The following is a 20,150-nucleotide window of genomic DNA, read 5'->3' as shown; positions in this document are numbered from 1 at the left end:
TTTTTAAAAATCATAACAGTTTGGAAAATAATAGTCTTTTCTTTTATAGTGCCACGAAAATAAACATATAATATAGAACATACATGAACGGCATTCTGCTGTTTTCAGTCCAGTGAATCGTTTCAGGCATTTACAACCAACTTGGTCTTCATCCTGTTCTTTGTTTTAAGAGGATACTTTCCTGCTATTATTGGGTTTAAAACACTGTTAACCCTCTTTTGCTCTAGCAGGTGTCTCCAACCTTTTCAAGAGCTACTTAAGATCAATGAAAATTACCTCACACTCCTAATATTGTTAGCGTTGTTACTGTGACAACTTCAGACATGATTACATTAGTGGACACCATTTGCCAGATTACTAGCAGTGATCACCTCAGTGCATCAGGCACGCCTGCCAGCAGTAAGGTAAAATAGCTTTGTGAAATGCCTCTTTGTGGATAATACAAATCAGACAATGTTTTAATGCCCTTGGCACAAAGGTAATAATATTAGGAATATGTCTCCCAGTGCTTCCTGATTTATCACTGAAACGTCAGCTTTGAATACAATTTGAAAAAACAGCCATTTTTCTACAAACATGAGCTAATAATGTCTGAAAATACGTTTGTGGTTGGAATTTTCATGTACATATATTGATTCAATCGAGCAGAATCTTCTTATTCATTAGGTTGTATTGTACACATGAGAGCTACTTACAGGTAGCAGGAGAGCTACTAGTAGCTTGCGAGCTACTAGTTGGAGAAGTGTGCTCTAAAGCAAAAGTAGCTGTACAGTTACGGCATCACTTAGCATTAAAAAACTTTGTTTGGTTTACTAGTGGGATGAAGATATTCCGATTGCATGGTTTTATCTAAATGTTTATAACAAAGGCTCACTGACACAAATATGTCATCATGAAACAAGAAGCCTATAGCCCCCCTCCAAAACTTCCAGTGCCAATCATTCATACTCACAGGATCATAACTGTATAGCGGGTCGCAAAATTTTTCCAGGGTATACAAATATTTTACGTTGTCTTTGGCTTCATTTGCTGAGTCAGTGATCCGAGTATCCAGTTGTCGCCATATCTAAATATAATATGGATATAAATAATTTGCAAATTCCAAAACATCCTCTGTTTAAGAGACATTTTTCATACCCAGGTCATACCAACCGTTTAACATACTGATGCTGTTCATTATTCTGCCTTACATATCTGAACAGGTTTAGGGCATGCACACTTTTCAATTTACCTTCAAAGGCTCATATAAAGGTACTCCAGAACTCCCAGTGAATATGCACTCTTTGAGCCACCCCATGTTCAAAGCTAAATTGGCCACTTCTCACACTTTGCAAAAGAAAGGATAGACACTTCAACAGTAAATTTTGCCCTCAGTGAAAAGAATCTATTTTAAAATGTATCTCGCAAATACCTTCAGAAATTTAGATTTAGCAGCAGTCAGCACTCCTATAACTGCCTTCACATCTGGGTTCTTCAGCTGATCCAGCAGGTAGTTGAACCTGGAAAGTCTTTTCTTCCAATGGTCTAGTTCTGCTCGTGGCCCAAGGTCATCTGCTTCTTTGCGCAGCTGGTTACTTGCAGCAAGGACCTAGAAAAGGAAAGCAACACAATGTTTCTTTTAAAAACAGAAGGCTTCTGGGTATGTATACCAAACAATCAAACGTTTAATGTCATTCAAACAGTCAATTGAAGTTCTATCTACCGGATATGTATGGCTTGACAAAAAAGTATGTCACTACATCTTTAATCACAATACAGTCTAACTTTGTCACACTATTTCTTCACTCCATACTTTATATGAGTGGAGACTATTAAAACTTTCACACTGTAATCATTACAGTGTTAATGAATTGACAAAATTAGCACCTTACAGCAAACCCTAACCCCAAAATCTATCCCAAAACATAAACACATACCCTAACTCTACCAAATGTCCCTACTGAGATTAGATAGACATCAAATAAATTAGCAGTCAATTAAATAAGTATTAAAACAGCTTAACCCCAGAAAGTTATAAACCACATATTATTCAAAAAAGTGTAATGCAGAACGAAAAAAATCAATAATTAGTCAAAGTATATGATTAATTAAAATGAACAATTAACAAAAGGTCAGTCAAATGCAGCAAGGGCCTGACATGAAGACAAGTCTCAAAGCAAAAATATGCTAAAACCTAAGCAAGAGTCAGACAAACAAAGCTCTGCTCTGAAAGAGTCTGGGCAAACCAGACTGACTTAACCCCAATTTTGGAGATTTTCTATAGAAAAATATACAGCTAAAGTTATGTAGTCAGCAATAAAAGGTGTGAGACTCAACCAGGCATAACACAGGAATAAACACAGCAGTACATAGCACCAACAGGGAGTCCCCTTTGGGGACCCCAATCGTTTCAGGGTGTGGCTCCATACTTGAACATTTAGGTCGTTATGTAGATTTCTTTATTAAGGAATTTGTTTCAACCACACAATTTTATGATGGGGATACTATGGACAAGATTGATCAGATTGAACATTTACCTTTTGACCCTAACACTAGTATTCTCTGACCATGGATCTGGAAGCCTTATACACAAAACATTCCACAGGGTGAGGGGATCAAGATCATTAAGGACATTCTTGAACACAGAACCCACCCACATTCCATCCAAACATGGTTCATAATTCAACTTGTTGAAGTGTGCCTCAATTGTATTTTTTTTCTTTTTTGATGGCCACTTCTATCAACAAATCAAGAGGACATCTACAGGAGCCGTTTTTGCCCCCAATTTTGCAATTCTGTTCATGGACAGTTTGGAGACACATCAAATTCTCACTCATAATAACCCATACCAGGACAGTATTGCTGTTTGGAAATGGTATATTGATGACGTCTCTCTGATTTGGCATGGCTCGGAAGGGACCCTTTTGGTATTTAACCAGTGGATTAATGACAATTGTAAAGGGCTAAGATTTACACTTACACATAGCAGATCAGAAATTGTCTTCCTGGTTTTGAAAATAAAATGTATTGAAGATGTATTGAACTGATCACATCTTTACATCGTAAACCTACGGAAAGAAATACCCTACTGTCATATAAAAGCAATCACCCCGGGCTCTGAGAGATTCCTTACCATACTCACAATTCCTTTTGATCCGTAGGAACTGTTTTTTCAAGCAGGATTGTTTTTGGAGGCTAATTGTCTGGTGAATAAATTGTAAGCCAGGGGTTAGCCCCAGAAATTAGTATGACAGGCCCTAAAGAGGTGATGGTATTGCCCAAGAGATATACTTTTGACCCCTAAGGATAGGACAAGGATTGACCGCTTAACATGTGTTACTACCTTCTCTATTGTATCCAGTCAAATGAGGAAATGTATCCTCAAATACTGGCCGGTGCTTAATGCAGGTGAATTGAATTTGGAACCTCCCTTGTTGGTATTCTGTAGGAATAGAAACATTAAAAATCATTTGGTTAGAGCCAGTTTGCCACCTAAAATCACACACTTACTGATTTTGGGGTTTACCTTCCTTGGTGGGACCCTTTGTGTGGAAATTGTGCAGTGTACCAATTTACAATAGAGTCTAAAGAATTTGCATATGGTAATATTAGAATTGAGTTGAAGCAGTTCTCTAATTGTAATTCTACAAATGTTGTATACTTTATTTTTTGTCCATGCAATAAAATCTACATTAGCCAAACAACGCAAAAGGTGTGCATACGCATCTATCAACACCGCAGTAACCTACGATATCAGGTTGCTATTGTCCCATTGGTGGATCACTTTATGGAGGAAGGACACAATGTAAATGACCTTTGCTGGCAGGTAATCACCTTTGTCAAGCCACCAGAGAGGGGCACTGACATGGGTGCGCTTCTCAACAAGGAGGAACTAAAATGGATTCTATGCACCGATAGTCTACATTCTGGTTTGAATAAAATGGAGGACTAGACTGCACTCATTTGAGTCCTATGAACTTGCTAGACACAGTGAATCTGTGTCTGTGGGACTTATCAGCTCTTTTGGTTGTGACTTACCTTGCTATGATGTACCACATTAATGGTTGTTACCTTCTAAATTGTTAATTGTAAGTATGTTATGGGTTGCTGTATACATATACTATTGGGACTTGTTTTTGGGTTATAGCTGCCTGTGGCGGTATTAGATTTGTACGATGTCAAACACGCAATTCACTATTTTTCTTACTAATCACTTATGCTATTTCCGGTTAATGCGGTTGGCATTCCTTTGTATTTTTAGGATTTCTTGCTTTGAAATGTTCTGTATGGGCTATGTCGTCCCACTCTATTACTGGGGTTCTAAGAACCAGGCATTCTTTTCCCTTGCAGCTGACACATGTGTACTCTTGTATATTTTTTTAGGTGAGAGATATTGTTGGTATTATGTGGCAATCTAACGCCTTTTCTATTAGAATTAGTAGCTTTCCAAAATGGCTGCCATGTTTTCTTAACTTTTTAATCACATTCTCCTCAATATGGCCGCCGTTCTTAGTTAACATAAGTCCCTGGCCTACAAACACTTGGAGCGCGATGCGTGACTGCTTTTGGCTCCAGGCTTTCTTTGCTAATAACTTGCTTGCCTCCAGGCACATGGATACATCTTATGTTGTTTAGGTGTGTGTTATAGCTGGTAACATGGGTTATAAAATGCCGATTTTAACGCATGTATTAATTGGTTTTCCCTGCTATTTTCTAGACTCTGTTGGTTCAGATGGGGACATCCGGTAACTTGTTTTGCCCTCAGGTCAGTTGGTAACTTGCATGCTGCAGAACAGGTTCTATTACTGATAATTTGGTAGTAATTTGTTTTTTTGTGTTCCAGTAATTACTGCTGATTGCCCATTGAGGGCCTTGATTGAGGATCATAACTACGGTTGATTTATTGAAGACTTCTTTATTGACAAATGTCCCTACAAAGTTTTATTCTGGTGGCTTGTACCATTAGAACTCTTCTGCTGCGCTACTCATTGAATGATTAGTTTGCTTAAGCTTGGAATGACTTCACAGCTTCATGGCACATAACCTTGCATTGGTGTACCCACATAACAAAAAGTAATTGTTTTGTGTAAGCATTGATTGGGCTCACAATTTCTGTGACACCGGAGACTATATCTATTGGTCCTGATTCCTTCCTGTTCTAGGACACATTCAGTGGTTTACTAGCTTCAATTATCATCCTGATCTGAGTGTTGGTACAGCATAAGACCTTGCATGGAAAATCTTTCCTGCATATGATGCATGGTGTGGCACCACATTTATATTAAATTTTGACATATAGCGATATTTAATCTATTTCTTTTTTATTTTTTCTCTTGTAACTAATTTTCTTTTCTTCTTTCTTTTCTTCCCTTGCTTTTAACAGACTTGGTTACATAGTCAGTGTCTACTTATATACATCTCAGGCATTGAATTTATGTCTTGATGATGATCCCAACAATCAAATAAGGGATCGAAATGTCATCGACATTTAGTACTTGGACTCTGTACAATAATATAGGTTTTGACATGAGCAAGCATACTGTAAAATTGTGACTTTAACTGTGCGTTTTGTCACATGGGTTATGCCTGAGCAACTTTGATTTATGGTTTGTTTCTAAGACATTTTCTTTTCCCACTACACTGTGTTTTGTACTTTTGTTTGGAATACATAAACTGGTTTATTGCATGTTTGCTATAGAGTTCATTGTGATCTTATGTGGTATTTAAATCTATAGTCCATTCATCTGAGGGACCCTTGTTCCTTCATAAAAAAACAAATGAGCCTGCAGCACTGATTGTGCCACTCACATGAGTAACCCTGTAAACATGGCTCAGACCTGCCACTGCAGTCTCTGTGTGCAGTTTTAAACTGCCAATTCAACCTGGCAAGTGTGCCATGCTAAACCTTCCCTTTTTATACCTGTAAGGCACCCCTAAGGTAGGCCCTGGGTAACTCCATGGGGAGGGTGCAGTGCATATTAAAGGTGGGACATGTAGTGATGTGATTTACATGTCCTAACACTGAAATACTGCCAAATTCGGTGTTCACTGTTACAAGGGCTATCTCTCTCATAGGTTAGCATGGGGGCTGCCTTTAAATAACTTTTAAATGCAGTTTCCCATTGGGAGCAGATAGAAACATGAAGTTTGGGGTCTCTGAACTCACACTTCATAAATACATCTTTTGGTAAAGTTGGTTTTTATATTGTCAGTTTGAAAGTGACACTTTTAGAAAGTGGGCATGTTCTTGCTTAAACAATTCTGTGACTTTTCCTGCTTGTGTATACCCTGTCTGGGTTAGACTGACAGTTGGGCTATTTGTGAATCCCCTCTAGACAGTGACACAAAGTGAGCTGGGGTGAAGACTGCATATCCTGATAGGCCACCTGGGCTAGAGTGTAGGGAGGAGTGGTCACTTACACCTGAATGGCCTGCTCTCACACAATGCAGTCTCCAGCACCCTGGTGTGAGTGTGGAGCCAGGCCAGGGCAAGGCAGGATCTTGTGAACAACTTGTGACTTTCCTTTGAAGTTTGCCTACTTCAAAGGCAGAAATTAGTGTAAGTAGTGGACCCAAAATCTCAGCTTTTCAGATTATTTCTGGATTCAAGAGGAACCTCTGCATAGGAGAAGAGCTGAAGAGCTGGAGGAGGAGTACTGCCCCTTTGCATGTGACTGTACTTTTCTGGTTTGGCCTGCAGTTGCTGCTTCTGCCTGAAAGAGGACAAAGACTGGAATTTGTGGTATATTCTTGCTTGTGAAGTGTCTCCAAGGGCTTGGACTGAGCTTGTTTCCTGTTTTGAAGCCTGAGGGCCATCAAAGACTTCCTCTGTTGCACCTGGACTCTCTGTGGACACTCCTGCCCAAGTGGTGCCCAATCTAGTCCCTGGGCCGTTGAAAGGTGAAGCTGGTAGAACAAGGACTGAAATCCACACACAGGAACCCATGTGGGGAACATTTCGATGCACCACCTGCAAGCCGGCTGTAAAAATGACGCGCCACCCGCTGCGCAGATAAAATCGATGCACCACCTGCATTGTGATTGGGAAAAACGATGCATCACCTGCATCGTGGCTGGAGAAACAATGCAACACCCGCTTGCGGCTGCTGAAAACAATGCAAACCTCACTCCACGCGGTTTTCCATCACCATGCTGCTCGATTTCTCACACATCATTGCTGAGTGTCAAAATCAACATGAACCTGCGCGGATCCGGGGTGCCCTGTCTGGAAATGGACTCATCACTCTCCTGCGGGGGAGAAAAACGATGCATCGCCTATCCGACCAGAGAACAACGATGCACAGCCTCACTTGCGAGGCAGGAGTCAACACACATTGCTGACTTTTTCGACACATGCTCGCCTATGCTACTTTATTTTTGAGGCAAACAGATACTTATGTAACAACAACATTTCCATTGTTTTTTATGGAGTAAGATTCTATTATTTTGAAAATTCATATCTTGACTTGTGTATGTTGGATTCTTGTCATTTTGGTCTGGTTTGATTTAGATAAATATTGGCTATTTTTCTAAACTGGTGTGGTATCCATTGTGTAGTTATTTTACTGTGTTACTGTGTGTGTTGGTACAAATACTTTACACATTGCCTTTGAGATAAGCCTGACTGCTTGCACCAAGCTACCAAGGTGGTAAGCAGGGATTATCCTAAGTATGTCCCTCCATTGCCCTGACTAGAGTGAGGGTCCCTGCTTGGACAAAGTGAAAACTGACTGCCAATCAGTGACCTCACTTCTAACAACTGCAGTACATAGCACCATTTTAACACCATGCCATAAACGAATATTAGTATGACCCATCTTAAAGGTATGTCATCGGATGTTACAGTACAAATCTAGTGACATACAAAACAATGACATTTCCTACTGCTAGAGTGTAGCTTACAAAACAACATAAATGTGAATTGCTTTGTATCAAATAGCTGTCACATAAACATGTTCCATCATCTGCAAACCATGTGCCACAATTCGAAAACATATAAAGTAGATAAGGCAGAACTAATTGTGATGTCAATAAGACAATGGGCCTCATTACGACTTTGGCGGTCTTTTTGCAATACCTTGTTGGCGGTAATTTGACAGCCGTATTAAGAGTCACATCATGAAGACCTCCAAAACACAGACACAAATCCAACACCGCCAGGACACAGGAGGGTGGGAATGAGGTAGTTCTACCACCAGCACCACCAGGCTAACAACCTTCCACACACCAGATTACGACATGTAAATCACCACAGCGGTTCTTCCATGGACGAAAACCACTGGCAGTCCCAACAGATGCACACAGAACCCCGTCCTGCCAGAACAGAACACCACATTGGACAGTTCGAATAGCCCACACCTGACACACATCCACACATCAGTCACACCTACTCACTGCACTATATAACACCCCCACCCAACCCACAATCCTTTGTGACGAAAAACGACCACCACATACACCAAGAAGCCACAATCTCATTACTCAGCACTTATACACCATAGGCACATTTACACTTCACATTCACACACACCACACAACTGCACGAACAACACTATACACACAAATCACAACTTCACACAAATACTACAAACTATCACCACTCACAAACACCCTCACCCCACCAAGCACCTTACACTGCACTCTACACACACAACACCCCCCTCCACCCACCACGTCACATCAGAAGCACCCACACTTCAGTGACGATGAGTTGAGAGTTATGGTCGATGAAATCATCATGGTAGGGCCACAACTCCTAGGAGCACAGGTACAGCAAACCTCCATAGCCAGGAAAATGGATATATGGCAGAGAATAGTCAACAGGGTCAACTCAGTCGGAAACCATCCACACAAAAGGGAGGACATTGGGAAGAGCTGGAATGATCTATGGGGGAAAGTATATTCTATGGCATCGAGCCACCAAATTGCTGTGCAAAAGACTGGTAGTGGACCCCCACCTTCTCCCTGTGGGAGGAGAAGGTCATGGGCTTCCTGCATCCAGAGGGCCTGACTGGAATACCCGGAGGACTGGACAGGAGGACTGGACTCTGGTACGTCAACTCTATATTTCTATAACCCCCTACCTGCATGGCATCACATACCCCCACCCTCACTCCCATCACTCCACCACTACCCACACACCCCACCATCACATCTCAGCCATCCCACTGCCAAGCCCTGCATGCACCACCAATGCATGGACACCACTCACAGACCTGCATGGACACCTATTACCAAAGCATGCACACTGGAGAGAATCAGCTAGCCCACCACATACCAACTCACACAAGTTAAAGCTGCCAGGGCAAATTTAACCTAAGAGGGCAATCCACCCATGCACAAAATGTCACACACAGAAACAACAACACTGCAATTACATCCCCACAGGTATCCAAGCCAGTGTCACCGGAGAAGAGGTGCCAGCACTAGCCAGTCTCACCACAGAAGAGGCCCACAGTGATGACAGCGACTCGGCTCGTCTGGATCTGGATGACCAACCTGGCCCATCAGGGGCCTCCGGACAGTCATTTACCCAGCCAGTCACACACCACCACAGAGCCTCCCCCATATGGAAACACCACCACAGCACCCAACCAGCGTACCCACACCTCTGTCCCCAGGGCACGTCAGTCAGCAGAATGTCCACCACTACAGGAACCCCAAGGCACCCCCTATCCAAGACAATCAGGGACCAGGGGTCAGTGGCAGTGGGCACACGGTTCAGGGGACAGAGGCACAGGAAAACAGGGAAGCTGGGAGGACTGCTGTGCGCCAGGGGGAGGACAGTCCCAGTGAACCGACTCTTTAGGAGCATACCAACATTCCCAGGATACACTGGGCCAGATCACGGCCAACGTGCAGGAGAACAGGCAGCTGCAGGAGGGACAGGATCAGGACTAGCAGGCCCTTAATAACACCCTGGTCTCCATTGCAGGGGTGCTGGCAGACATGGGCAACATTATGAGGAGACAGCCTCACAACAGCGGGCCCCTGCTACTAACCAGACAATAGAACAACCTTCAGCCTCCGCTGCCGCTAGTAGACAGGAGGCTCCGCCACAGGACCAACAAGCCACCAGCACCCCTCCCTCTGCAAAAGGAGAACCACCATGCAAGCGTTCCCTGCGATCCAGGCAGAAGCCAGAGACTATTGCCAAGACCCCGCCAGGAAATAAGACTCTCCTGATTGTCACCCTTGTGTCCCACTCTGTCACCCTGTCCACCTCGAACTGCCATTGCTCCCCTTCCTATGCCCCCTTGGACAATGCACCTGTGCTACAAATAGACTGGAACTATACCCTGGGCTTTCCTCCATCATCACCCCAGTCAATTGCACTTCCCCCTTTTCTTCTTAGCACTGCAATAAACACCATTTGAAAAAATACAAGTATGGAGTATGTCAAATGATTTAACTATGTATTTGTTTAACAAGGTTCAAACATTGCAATTCAACTGTACAGTAATGTGCACATAGGATAGACCTGTAGTTGGCTGCAGTGAATACATCAGGAGTGATAGTTGGGCACCAACATCTGCAAAAAGAGTTAACAAATGGTACAGTGAGTGGGAAATCACAGCCTGCCAGTGACAATCTCAAACAATAAAATGACAATGAAATGTGAAGTACCACTGTCTTTCTTACCTGTGTGTCATTGGAAATATTGGCGAATCACTGCAGTTCTGTTGTCCTCATCCTCTGCCTCCTCATCCTTACTGTCCACAGGGTCCACTGCTACCACACGGGCATCTCCAGCCTTCTCCCCCTGCAGAAAAGGCACACGGCGTCTCAAGGCAAGGTTATACAACATGCAGCATGCAACAATTATCTGGTAGACCTTCTTGGGTGAGTAGCACAGGGATCCACCTGTTAGATGGAGGCACCGAAACCTGGCCTTCAGGAGGCCAAAGGTACGTTCAATGATCCTTCTGGTTCGCCCATGCGCCTCACTGTAACGTTGCTCTGCCCTTGTCCTGGGATTCCTCACAGGGGTCAGGAGCCATGATAGGTTGGGGTAACCAGAGTCACCTGCAAATATGGAGGGACAACATTTAGCCACACACTATCCCTTATGGCCCACATTATACCCATACACCAACATCCACTGGGTGGGAACCAGGGCTCACCTATTAGCCACACACAGTGCCTCTGTAGTTGGCCCATCACATTTGGGATGCTGCTATTCCTCAGGATAAAGGCATCATGCACAGACCCAGGATACTTCGCATTGACGTGGGAGACGTACGGGTCCGCCAGGCACACCATTTGCACATTCATTAAATTAAAACTTTTTCGATTTCTGTAGACCTGTTCATTTTGCTGGAGGGTCGGGGGGCAAATGCAATATATGTTCCATTAATCGCTCCATTTATGTTGTGGATATGTCCCAATGCATTCAAGTCAGCCTTCACTGTGGCCAAATCATCCACTTGGGGGAAAACAACGTAGCTGCACATGTGTTTAATCAGGGCAGCCAACACTCTGGTCAGCACTATTGAGAACCTTTTGCTGTGACATTCCTGCTGCCAAGCCCACTGTCAGTTGGAAAGAATCAGTTGCCAGAAAACGGAGAACTGATAGGACTTGCACAAGAGGTGGGATCCCAGTGGGGTGACGGATAGCAGATATCAGGTCAGGCTCCAGTTGGGCACACAGCTCTGTGATTGTGGCCATGTCAAGTCTGTAGGTGAGGATAATGTGCCTGTCCTCCATAGTTGGCAAGTCTACCAGGGGTCTGTACACAGGGGTATGTCTCCATCTCCTATTCATCCGCAGCAGTTGCAATCTATGAGGTATAAGAGTGAGGAGGCGGTCATAAACTGTATATTGAAGCCACAACAGTACAATGCATGATGTTATTTTGAAATGTATACGTTGCATTTGTCATGATTGTACAACTGTGAACTGCTGGGCCTGCCCCCTGAAATGGTGTCCGCCTGTCCTGTGTGGATGGACAATTGGAGGTGAGGCAATTCCACTGACATACGCCGTTGCGGGAGGCAGTCGTGAACTGCTGTGCAACGCCTCATTGGATAATATTGGCCCCTATAGGGTACAGTGGCCAATGTTGATGTACGCCGACGGTGACGGTAAGCACCGCCGCAGACTTCACCGCCATATTCTATCTCTTCACTCACTTGCTACCTGACCTTCAACAGCAGAGGACCTACACTGCATGTGCTGCTGTGACCTGTGTCTGGAACCTACCATGGCTTGTGTGACTGGGGAAACAGCCCCTGCCTTCACCTCGGTGAAGTTGGAGCGACTGGTGGATGTGGTCCTACCCCAGTACTGACTGCTGTATGGGCCTCCAGACCAACAGGTGAGTACACTGTGAGCACACTGCGTGGGGCATGAATGCATGGAGTGGTGTGTGTGAAGGGCTCTTGTGGGGGGGAGTTGGTGGATATCCCCTAGGCGACGTGCAGCTTGTGTGCTAGGCCATGTCTGTGCAAATGGGGATGGTAAGGGATATGGTGGGCCATGAGTGTAACAGGCAGGACGGTCTGAGTAATACCTTTCCCTATGTGTATTTTTTCTGCAGGTCAGCACCAATCAAAAGAAAGGTATATGGTGTGCCATCGCCAAGGACTTGGGGACCCTGGGGGTCTATGGCAGGCGGAGCACCCACTGTCGGAAACAGTGGGAGGACCTGAGACTCTGGGTACGGAAGGCGGCCGAGGCCCAGCTGGTGATGGCCTCTCAATGAGGAAGGGGTGCCCCTCGAACCCTGACCCCCCTGATGGCCGCATATTGGCAGTGGCCTATCCGGAGCTGGATGGGTGCTTGAGGGCATCACAGCAGCCACAAGGGGGTGCGTACAGTGCCCATCTTTACAACTTACGCATGGTAGGGTGGTATCCGGGTGTGGGATGTGTGTCTGTGGGTGCCCCCAGGCCAGGCCTGACATTGCAGAGTAGGTCCCATGCTGGGCAGGGTTCAGATGCAATATCCCTCCTACCTAGCTAGTAGGCACCCACTACTGGGCAGGGCTGTGTGGGTCCCAGGTATGCTGCAGTTGGCAGTATGTGTCCCTCCCCATGCCCTGGTGACTAGCATGGTTATTGGTAGTGCACTGCATAGTGCGTAGGCCTGTTCACTGTGTGTGAGGTTGCTGTGTATGGCAACGGTGGTGTTGGTGCAGCCATTGACCAAGTGTTTCCTTTGTCTCTTCCCCCCCTTTTTGTTTTATCATCCTGTCCTTATATGCATTAGCATCATCTGGCGGAGGAGCAGAGGCACAGGTGACGGAGGAAGCTGCATCCCATGGGACCCAGGAGGCAGGGTCCACTGATGCTGAGGACACCAGTGGGACGGAGGGCGAGGGGAGCACCACGGTGGAGAATGGAGGGGACAGTTCGGACACAGATACCTCCTCCGATGAAAGCTCCCTGATGGTGGCGGACACCTCTGTGCCCACCCCAGCTACAGGTACAGCTGCCACCCCGTACCAGCACAGCCCTCCCAGCAGCCCCTCAGCGAGTTGCCAATGCCCGCTCACCCAGGAGAGTGGGCATCTCCTTCACTCCAGGCACATCAGGCCCTGGCCCAGTGACCCCTGCTGCCCTGAGTGAGGAGGCTATTGATCTCCTGAGATCCATCTCTGTTGGGCAGTCAACAATTGTGAATGCCATCCAGGGGCTGGCAGCCCAAATGCAACAAACCAATGCATTTCTGGAGGGCACTCACACTGGCTTGATGGCCCAACAGAGATCCATCCAGGCTCTGGCCTCCTCTCTGATGGCAGCCACTGTCCCCGTTACCACCCTCCCCCTCCATCTTCTTCTACCCAATCCCATTCCCCTCAACCCCAACCTATCACAAGCATACAGGCAGACCAGCATGCACACAGGACAACACACAAGAGTGGTTCAGGCAAACACAAGCACCACACTTCATCCCAAAGGCACTCCACAAACACCATCCAGATGCAGACATACCAGCATCCACTGACTCCACTGTGTCCCCCTCCTCCTCCTCCTCCACTTCCCTCCCAGTTCCATCAACACTCACACCTGCATGCACTACATCCTCAGCCATTACCGCCATCACCACCACACCTAGCATAACACACACTTCACTGGCAAACACCACCCCAAAAACCATGCACATGTCCCCTGTGCCCTCTCCCACTGTGTCTGTCCCCCCCCCCAAGGTACACCACAAACGCAAGCACTCAGAGACCCAACAGTCATCCACCTCACAACAGCATCCAGCCCATGCACCTGCACCCAAACACAGCAGACAGACACCTCCCACAACCACTCCCTCTTCCTCCACTCCCAACCCTTCCCCTTCTTCCCACCCCAATGTCCGTAAGACATTTTTCCACTCCACCATTGACCTCCTCCCTACCCCTCCCCCCGTCCTTCACGTCTGGCCAGTGAGGATAACATCCAGGCAAGCACCTCAGACACCCAGTCCACGGGTCCAGTAGTGTCCACAGCAACTCGTGGAGGGAAAGGATCCAGGCCACCAGCCAGCCTCACGGAAAGGGTGCCTGCCCCAAGTTCTGCCAGGATGAGCAAGGAGCCATCCACAGCTGCTGCCAGGAAGGGCACAGAGCCATCCCCAGCTGCTGCCAAGAAGGGCAAGGGGCCTGCACCAGCTGCTGCCCTGAAGAGCAGGGAGCCATCCCCAGCTTCTGCCAGGAGGGGCAAGGGGCCTGCACCAGCAGGCAGGAAGGAGAAGGGCCCTGGTGCAGGGACTCAGTCGGAGCCCCCACCACCAACCATGGTTGTGCAGCCATCCGAGGCAGCAGCGGATGGGCTGATGCTTCCCCCCCATGTCCACCGCCAGTAGCAGCACCGCCAGCAACAGCACCGCCACCAGCAGTAGGCAGCCGTCCAAGGCTGCAGGGGATGGGCTGGAGCTTCCCCCCCACAACCAGCACCAGCAGCACCACTACCCCTACTGAGCAGCCGTCACAGCCCGCGGACATTCAGTAGGCCTGCATCCATGGGCTGTTGTGCGGCCTACCCACTGCAAATCCTGTGGGTATGACACCCAGCTGAGAGACTGTGACATTGCACTCCCCAGGATCAGAAGCATAGGGCATGATGCCCCCTCCAGAACCAGTGGCTATGGCACCTGCTCACCCCATCCTCCCCAGGATGAAGATCATAGGGCACGATGCCCCCTCCAGAACCAATGGGTATGGCACCCACTCACCCCATCCTCCCCAGGATGAAGAACACAGGGCACCGTGCCCCCTCCAGGACCAGTGGGTATGGCACCCACTCACCCCATCCTTCCCAGGATGAAGATCACAGGGCACGATGCTCCATCCCGAACCAGTGGGCAAGTCATCCACTCGAGAGACTGTGGCCTTGCACTCCCCAGGACCAAGCACAGGGCAGGTTGCCCCCTCCAGAGCATGTGGGCAAGTCACCCACTTGAGAGACTGTGGCCTTGCACTCCCCAATGGGCATATTGCCCCCTACAGGACCAGTGGTGTTGTTCCATCTGCCACCTGAGGTGCCCCCCATGCCCCATTCCCCTGAGGTGCCTGCCTATTTACGAACTGATGCCCTTGCAGTGTTCTCTCCGTGTTGTTGCAGGAGACAAGTGGGGCCTTGGACTTTGTGATGTGGCCCTGTGGCTCATGCACTTTGAGTCCTAGGCTGTGCCCCTTGATTTGTACATATGTATATAATTTTAGATTTGATGTACGTATTTTCGATGTATTTATATTATTACACTCACTTTCATCTATTCGTGTTGTCCTTGCATTATTCCTGAGGGGTACGGGGTAAATATGTTTTTATGTGCATCTGATTGTGTGTATGGTGTTGGGGGTGTGGGTGGGGGGTGTGTGTTGTGCATGTGTGTGTCACTCTCTTTTTCCTCCCCCTCTCCTGTATGCTAGGTGGCTGTACTCACCCTGGTCGTCTTCGCCGCCGTTGGTGTTCGTGGTGGAGCAGGAGGTAGAAGATCATTGGGAAGATCTGCAGCTCGGGCTCCATGGCGGTGTGGTTGTTCACTGTGTCTCCAAAGGTGAGTCGATTCCCTTCTGAGGTCTGTTTCTGCCAGGCTTTTGATGTCATTGGTACCTCCCCGGAAAAGGTGGCGGACTGCAGGGTCTTAATACTGTGGGTGGAACATTGACTTCAGCCTGGCTGTAGGCGGCTACCGCTGGGGTGCCTGTTGTTTCCCCCCTGGCGATCGGTGTGGTATAATGGCTGTCTATCTGAGCTCTTTCTGCCATGGTCATAATTTGGAGGTAGTTACCACTGGCCTGTTGGCAGTATTACTTCCACTTTATCACCGACCGCCAGGATTGTAATGAGGGCCTAAATATCACAGCTACTGCTTTTGTGTTTTTATGTGTACACACACAAAAGTTTGGTCTTCAAAATGTTATGTGGGTATGGCTAACTAATCCAACACACAGTGTAATGGACTACAGAGGGAGACATCCTCTGCAGGAGACACAGTACAACACATATGACCCAGGGTAGATGTGAGGGAAGCACTAGTACAGCTACACACCAGAGTATATCCAATTATCCAACCTGAAAAAATAACATGACAGAGACTACCATCAGGATTGTAGGCATGGTACCACACAAAGCACATGTGCAGTTCATAGTTGTCGTGCCCAGGGTAGATAGCCATCTAAACAGGGCACAACTGATATGACATGAGAACAGGAGAATGCAGGACACATAGCACAATACAGGCCTGTCAATAGGAGATGTGAGTCTTGCAACCTGCAGAGAGTACACATGGTAGAGATGATACATTTTCAGACAGCACCTTACATGCATTCAGTCACCTCCCACAACACACACATAGGGATAGGTACACTTCACAACACCACTGATAACCCTAATCAGGAGGACCATTGACAGCAAGCTATGTTGAAAATAACTGAATTTTACAGGAAGTACTGATTGATGAGATCTGCCCTGGAGTCAGCTGCAACTTCCTCATCCGCCTCCTCATCACTTTCCACTTCTCCATCACCAGCCACTGGTCAGGCTGCCTCCTCATATTCAGCTAGTAAGGTTATCTGACGTTTCAGGACCAGATTGTGCAGCATGCAGCAGACAACTAGGTTCTAGCATACCTTTTGGAGACGGTAGATAAAGGCACCCCCAGAGACATGCAGGCACCTGAATCTGGTCTTCAGGAGGCCAAATGTCCTTTCAATTACATGCCTTGTCCTGCTGTGGGCGTCATTGAAACGGAGTTCCCCTTTAGTGGCAGGGTACCTCACAGGAGTTAACAGCCAGGGAAGGTTAGGATAGCTAGTCACCTGTGTGCACAGAGGTAGGACCTGTTACAATACAGGTACAGCCACAGGAAAGAATGTGATGACAGGTGCCATGATGGAGACACACATACAAATGCATACATACCAATGAGCCAAGCCATCTCTCTCTGTAGTCGTGCAATCATGTGGGGGACATTGTTGTTCCTCAGAATGTAGGAGTCATGCACAGATCCTGGAAACGTGGCTGTCACTTGGATGATGTATTGGTCTGCCACACCCACCACCTTAACATTGATGGAGTGGTAGTTTTTCCTGTTCCTATACACTTGTTCATTGGCACTGGGAGGGACCAAAGCTATATGGGTACCATCTATGGCCCCTATCACATGGGGGACATGTACCACATCTTAGCAGGCTGCCTTCACATAGGCCAAATCCCCTCAGTGGGGGAACCTGATGCAGCTGTCCATGTGTTTCAATAAAACACATAGTACATCCTTCAACACAAGACTGAACATGGGCTGTGACATCTCATCTGCCAAGCCCACTGTAATCTGGAAGGACCCTGCGGCAAGAAAGTGTAGCACTGACAGAACTTGAACTGTGGGAGGGATGGCACAGGGGTTATGTATGCCAGGCAACAGATCTGGCTCCAACTGAATACATAGATCCATGATGGTCAGATGATTCAGATGATAGGTCTGAATGATATGCCTCTCCAGGGTTGCAAGGGCCACGAGCAGACGGTACACTGGTGCATGTCTCGAGATCCTCATGACAGGGTATCTAGGATAGAGAGGAGAGAATGTACAATGTGAAATGCACCCCACACATGATAGCAGAACATATCATTATCGCACACATCTAACACTGTAGACATGCCACACACTGATGACACATACAATATTGGCCATGCTAAAGCAGCATGGACTCCATCCTTGCTGCACATTTCTGCCCCTCATCAATAGTATCTGATGTACATCACATGTGTTGGGTTCCATATGTGGTACACTGAGCACATATGTAGTCATGCAGAATACCTACGTGTAACTGGACATGCACGTCATATGACAACCAGCAATATAAGGCCATTATGTCATGCATGTCACATGTATGAGACAAACCATGATACCACAACATAGGCCTCACGTGAAAAAAGTGTATGGTGCACTTATTTTCATGGATCAAGACATGATATGAGCATGTCTTGCAGCACTGGACAGATGGAAGTGACCTAAGTCTGCCGGCGTCTGCCGTTCTGGCGATAGGCGGTCAAAACCGCCGTGCAACTCCTCATTGGGTAACAATGCTGCCTATGGGGGACTGGAACCAATGGCGATCACCGCCGGGGGTGACAGTCCTTTACGCGGTGGCCGTGACTGCCATTTTCTTGATCCTTGCTCCCTTGACTCCTGGCACTCTTGCAAGCAAGACCACTAGGAGCTGAGCTGCTGTGTACTGTCTCGGGAGTCATCATGCCACGTTCTGCAGGTGATAGGGCCCCATCCTTCACCCAAGCAGAGCTTGAGAAGCTGGTGGAAGGGATCCTACCCCTGTATGGACAGCTGTATGGATCACCAGAAGAACAGGTGAGCCCAATGCCATAGTCATGTGTGATAGGGGCGTGTGTGAGTGTGAACGGCGTATGTGTCATGGTCAGGGAGTACATGCATGCAGGGGTCATGGTGTTTAGCCATGTGAACCTTGAGGATGGGTATATGTGGGCTTTTGCTGGGTCTGCTGTTTATAGTCCACTGCTGTTGGTATGGTGCCAGTCTACAATACTTGCACCTTCTGTCTGTGTCACCCATGCTGGTCAACACCCATCAGAAGAAGGGGATATAGCATGCCATCGCCAAGCAAGTGAGGACCCTGGGGGTGCATGCCCGGCGGAGCACCCTTTGCCGCAAGCGGGTGGAGGACCTGAGACACTGGGCTTGGAAGACCGCGGAGGCACAGCTGGGGATGTCCTCGCAACGAGGGAGGGGTCCCCGTCCGACCCTGACCCCCTAATGGCCTGCATTTTGGTGGTGACCTACCCTGACATGGATGGGCATTTTAGGGCAGCACAGCAGCCACAAAGGGGTGAGTACTGACTGCATCCTGGCACTTGGCTGGCCTTAAATGGGATTGGGGGCCTCACTGCAAGCAAAGTGACTTTGAAGTTAATGCTACATGTGTATCAAAAATTGGTTATAGGTTCTAGGCACCCTGGCTGAGTATATGTTGTAGATGTGTCCCCATGCTTTACTGTCAGTGGATGTATATCTCCCATTTCCATAGCTCCCTATGTCTGTCATGTGGAGATGCACATGTGTGACTACATCCTTGCCATACAATGGATGTGAGTGTTCACCCTAAGCATTGTGTATGAGCAATTCCAGACAACTGCATTAGTGTCTTTGAGGTGTCAGTCCACTCTCCTCTGTGTAGCCTATCCTGTATATGCAACTGTGTCACTCTACTGATAACACTGCGACTATATAGAACATGTACTGGTAATGGGTTTGACACACTGTGGGTCTGCCATTACAACTCCACCACAGGACTGGCCTTCATGGCACATGAGTATTGGCCTGATAGCAGACTGGGCAAATACATAGGTGATCTGCTGACTGTAGGGTATGTGTAGGAAGCCATCCTGGGATACTGTAACATGTTGAATTGATGAGGTCTGATAACACAGGTGATGCATTCCTAGGAGCTATACTTGTGGGGATGTGGGCTTGCAACCTATGGGTTGGTGGTGGAGGTGGTAAGTTCCCTGGGATTTGTCAACATGGTGTGTACATGGCATGTAGGACATAGTCCTAGTAAGTCCTATGCTGCATTGCTGACTGACTGCCTACATCACTTGGTCATGGATATTTGGGGGCTCATCTGATGGCCTGTGACTATTACAGCCTACCTTGGCTATTAGGTGGTGGCAGATTAGCATTAGGAGTGGTTTGGGTAC

At 47.2% G+C, this 20,150-nt stretch overlaps 1 protein-coding gene across 1 annotated transcript in view; it reads right to left on the bottom strand.

The window, feature by feature from the left end:
• DNAH5 (dynein axonemal heavy chain 5) overlaps nt 1-20,150 on the bottom strand; it is a 4,110,061-nt gene that overhangs the window by 3,536,280 nt on the left and 553,631 nt on the right. Inside the window, exons 7-8 of the mRNA XM_069219645.1 lie at nt 1,412-1,588; nt 953-1,066 (exon numbers count right to left, since the gene is read on the bottom strand). Coding sequence (XP_069075746.1) covers nt 953-1,066; nt 1,412-1,588 — 291 coding nt within the window. The remainder of the gene's footprint in view (nt 1-952; nt 1,067-1,411; nt 1,589-20,150) is intronic.

This window comes from Pleurodeles waltl, chromosome 2_2, assembly GCF_031143425.1.
Source record: "Pleurodeles waltl isolate 20211129_DDA chromosome 2_2, aPleWal1.hap1.20221129, whole genome shotgun sequence".
Lineage (NCBI taxonomy): Eukaryota > Metazoa > Chordata > Amphibia > Caudata > Salamandridae > Pleurodeles > Pleurodeles waltl.
Note: the sequence above shows the minus strand (reverse complement) of the source record. Positions and strands in the feature narration are given on the sequence as shown.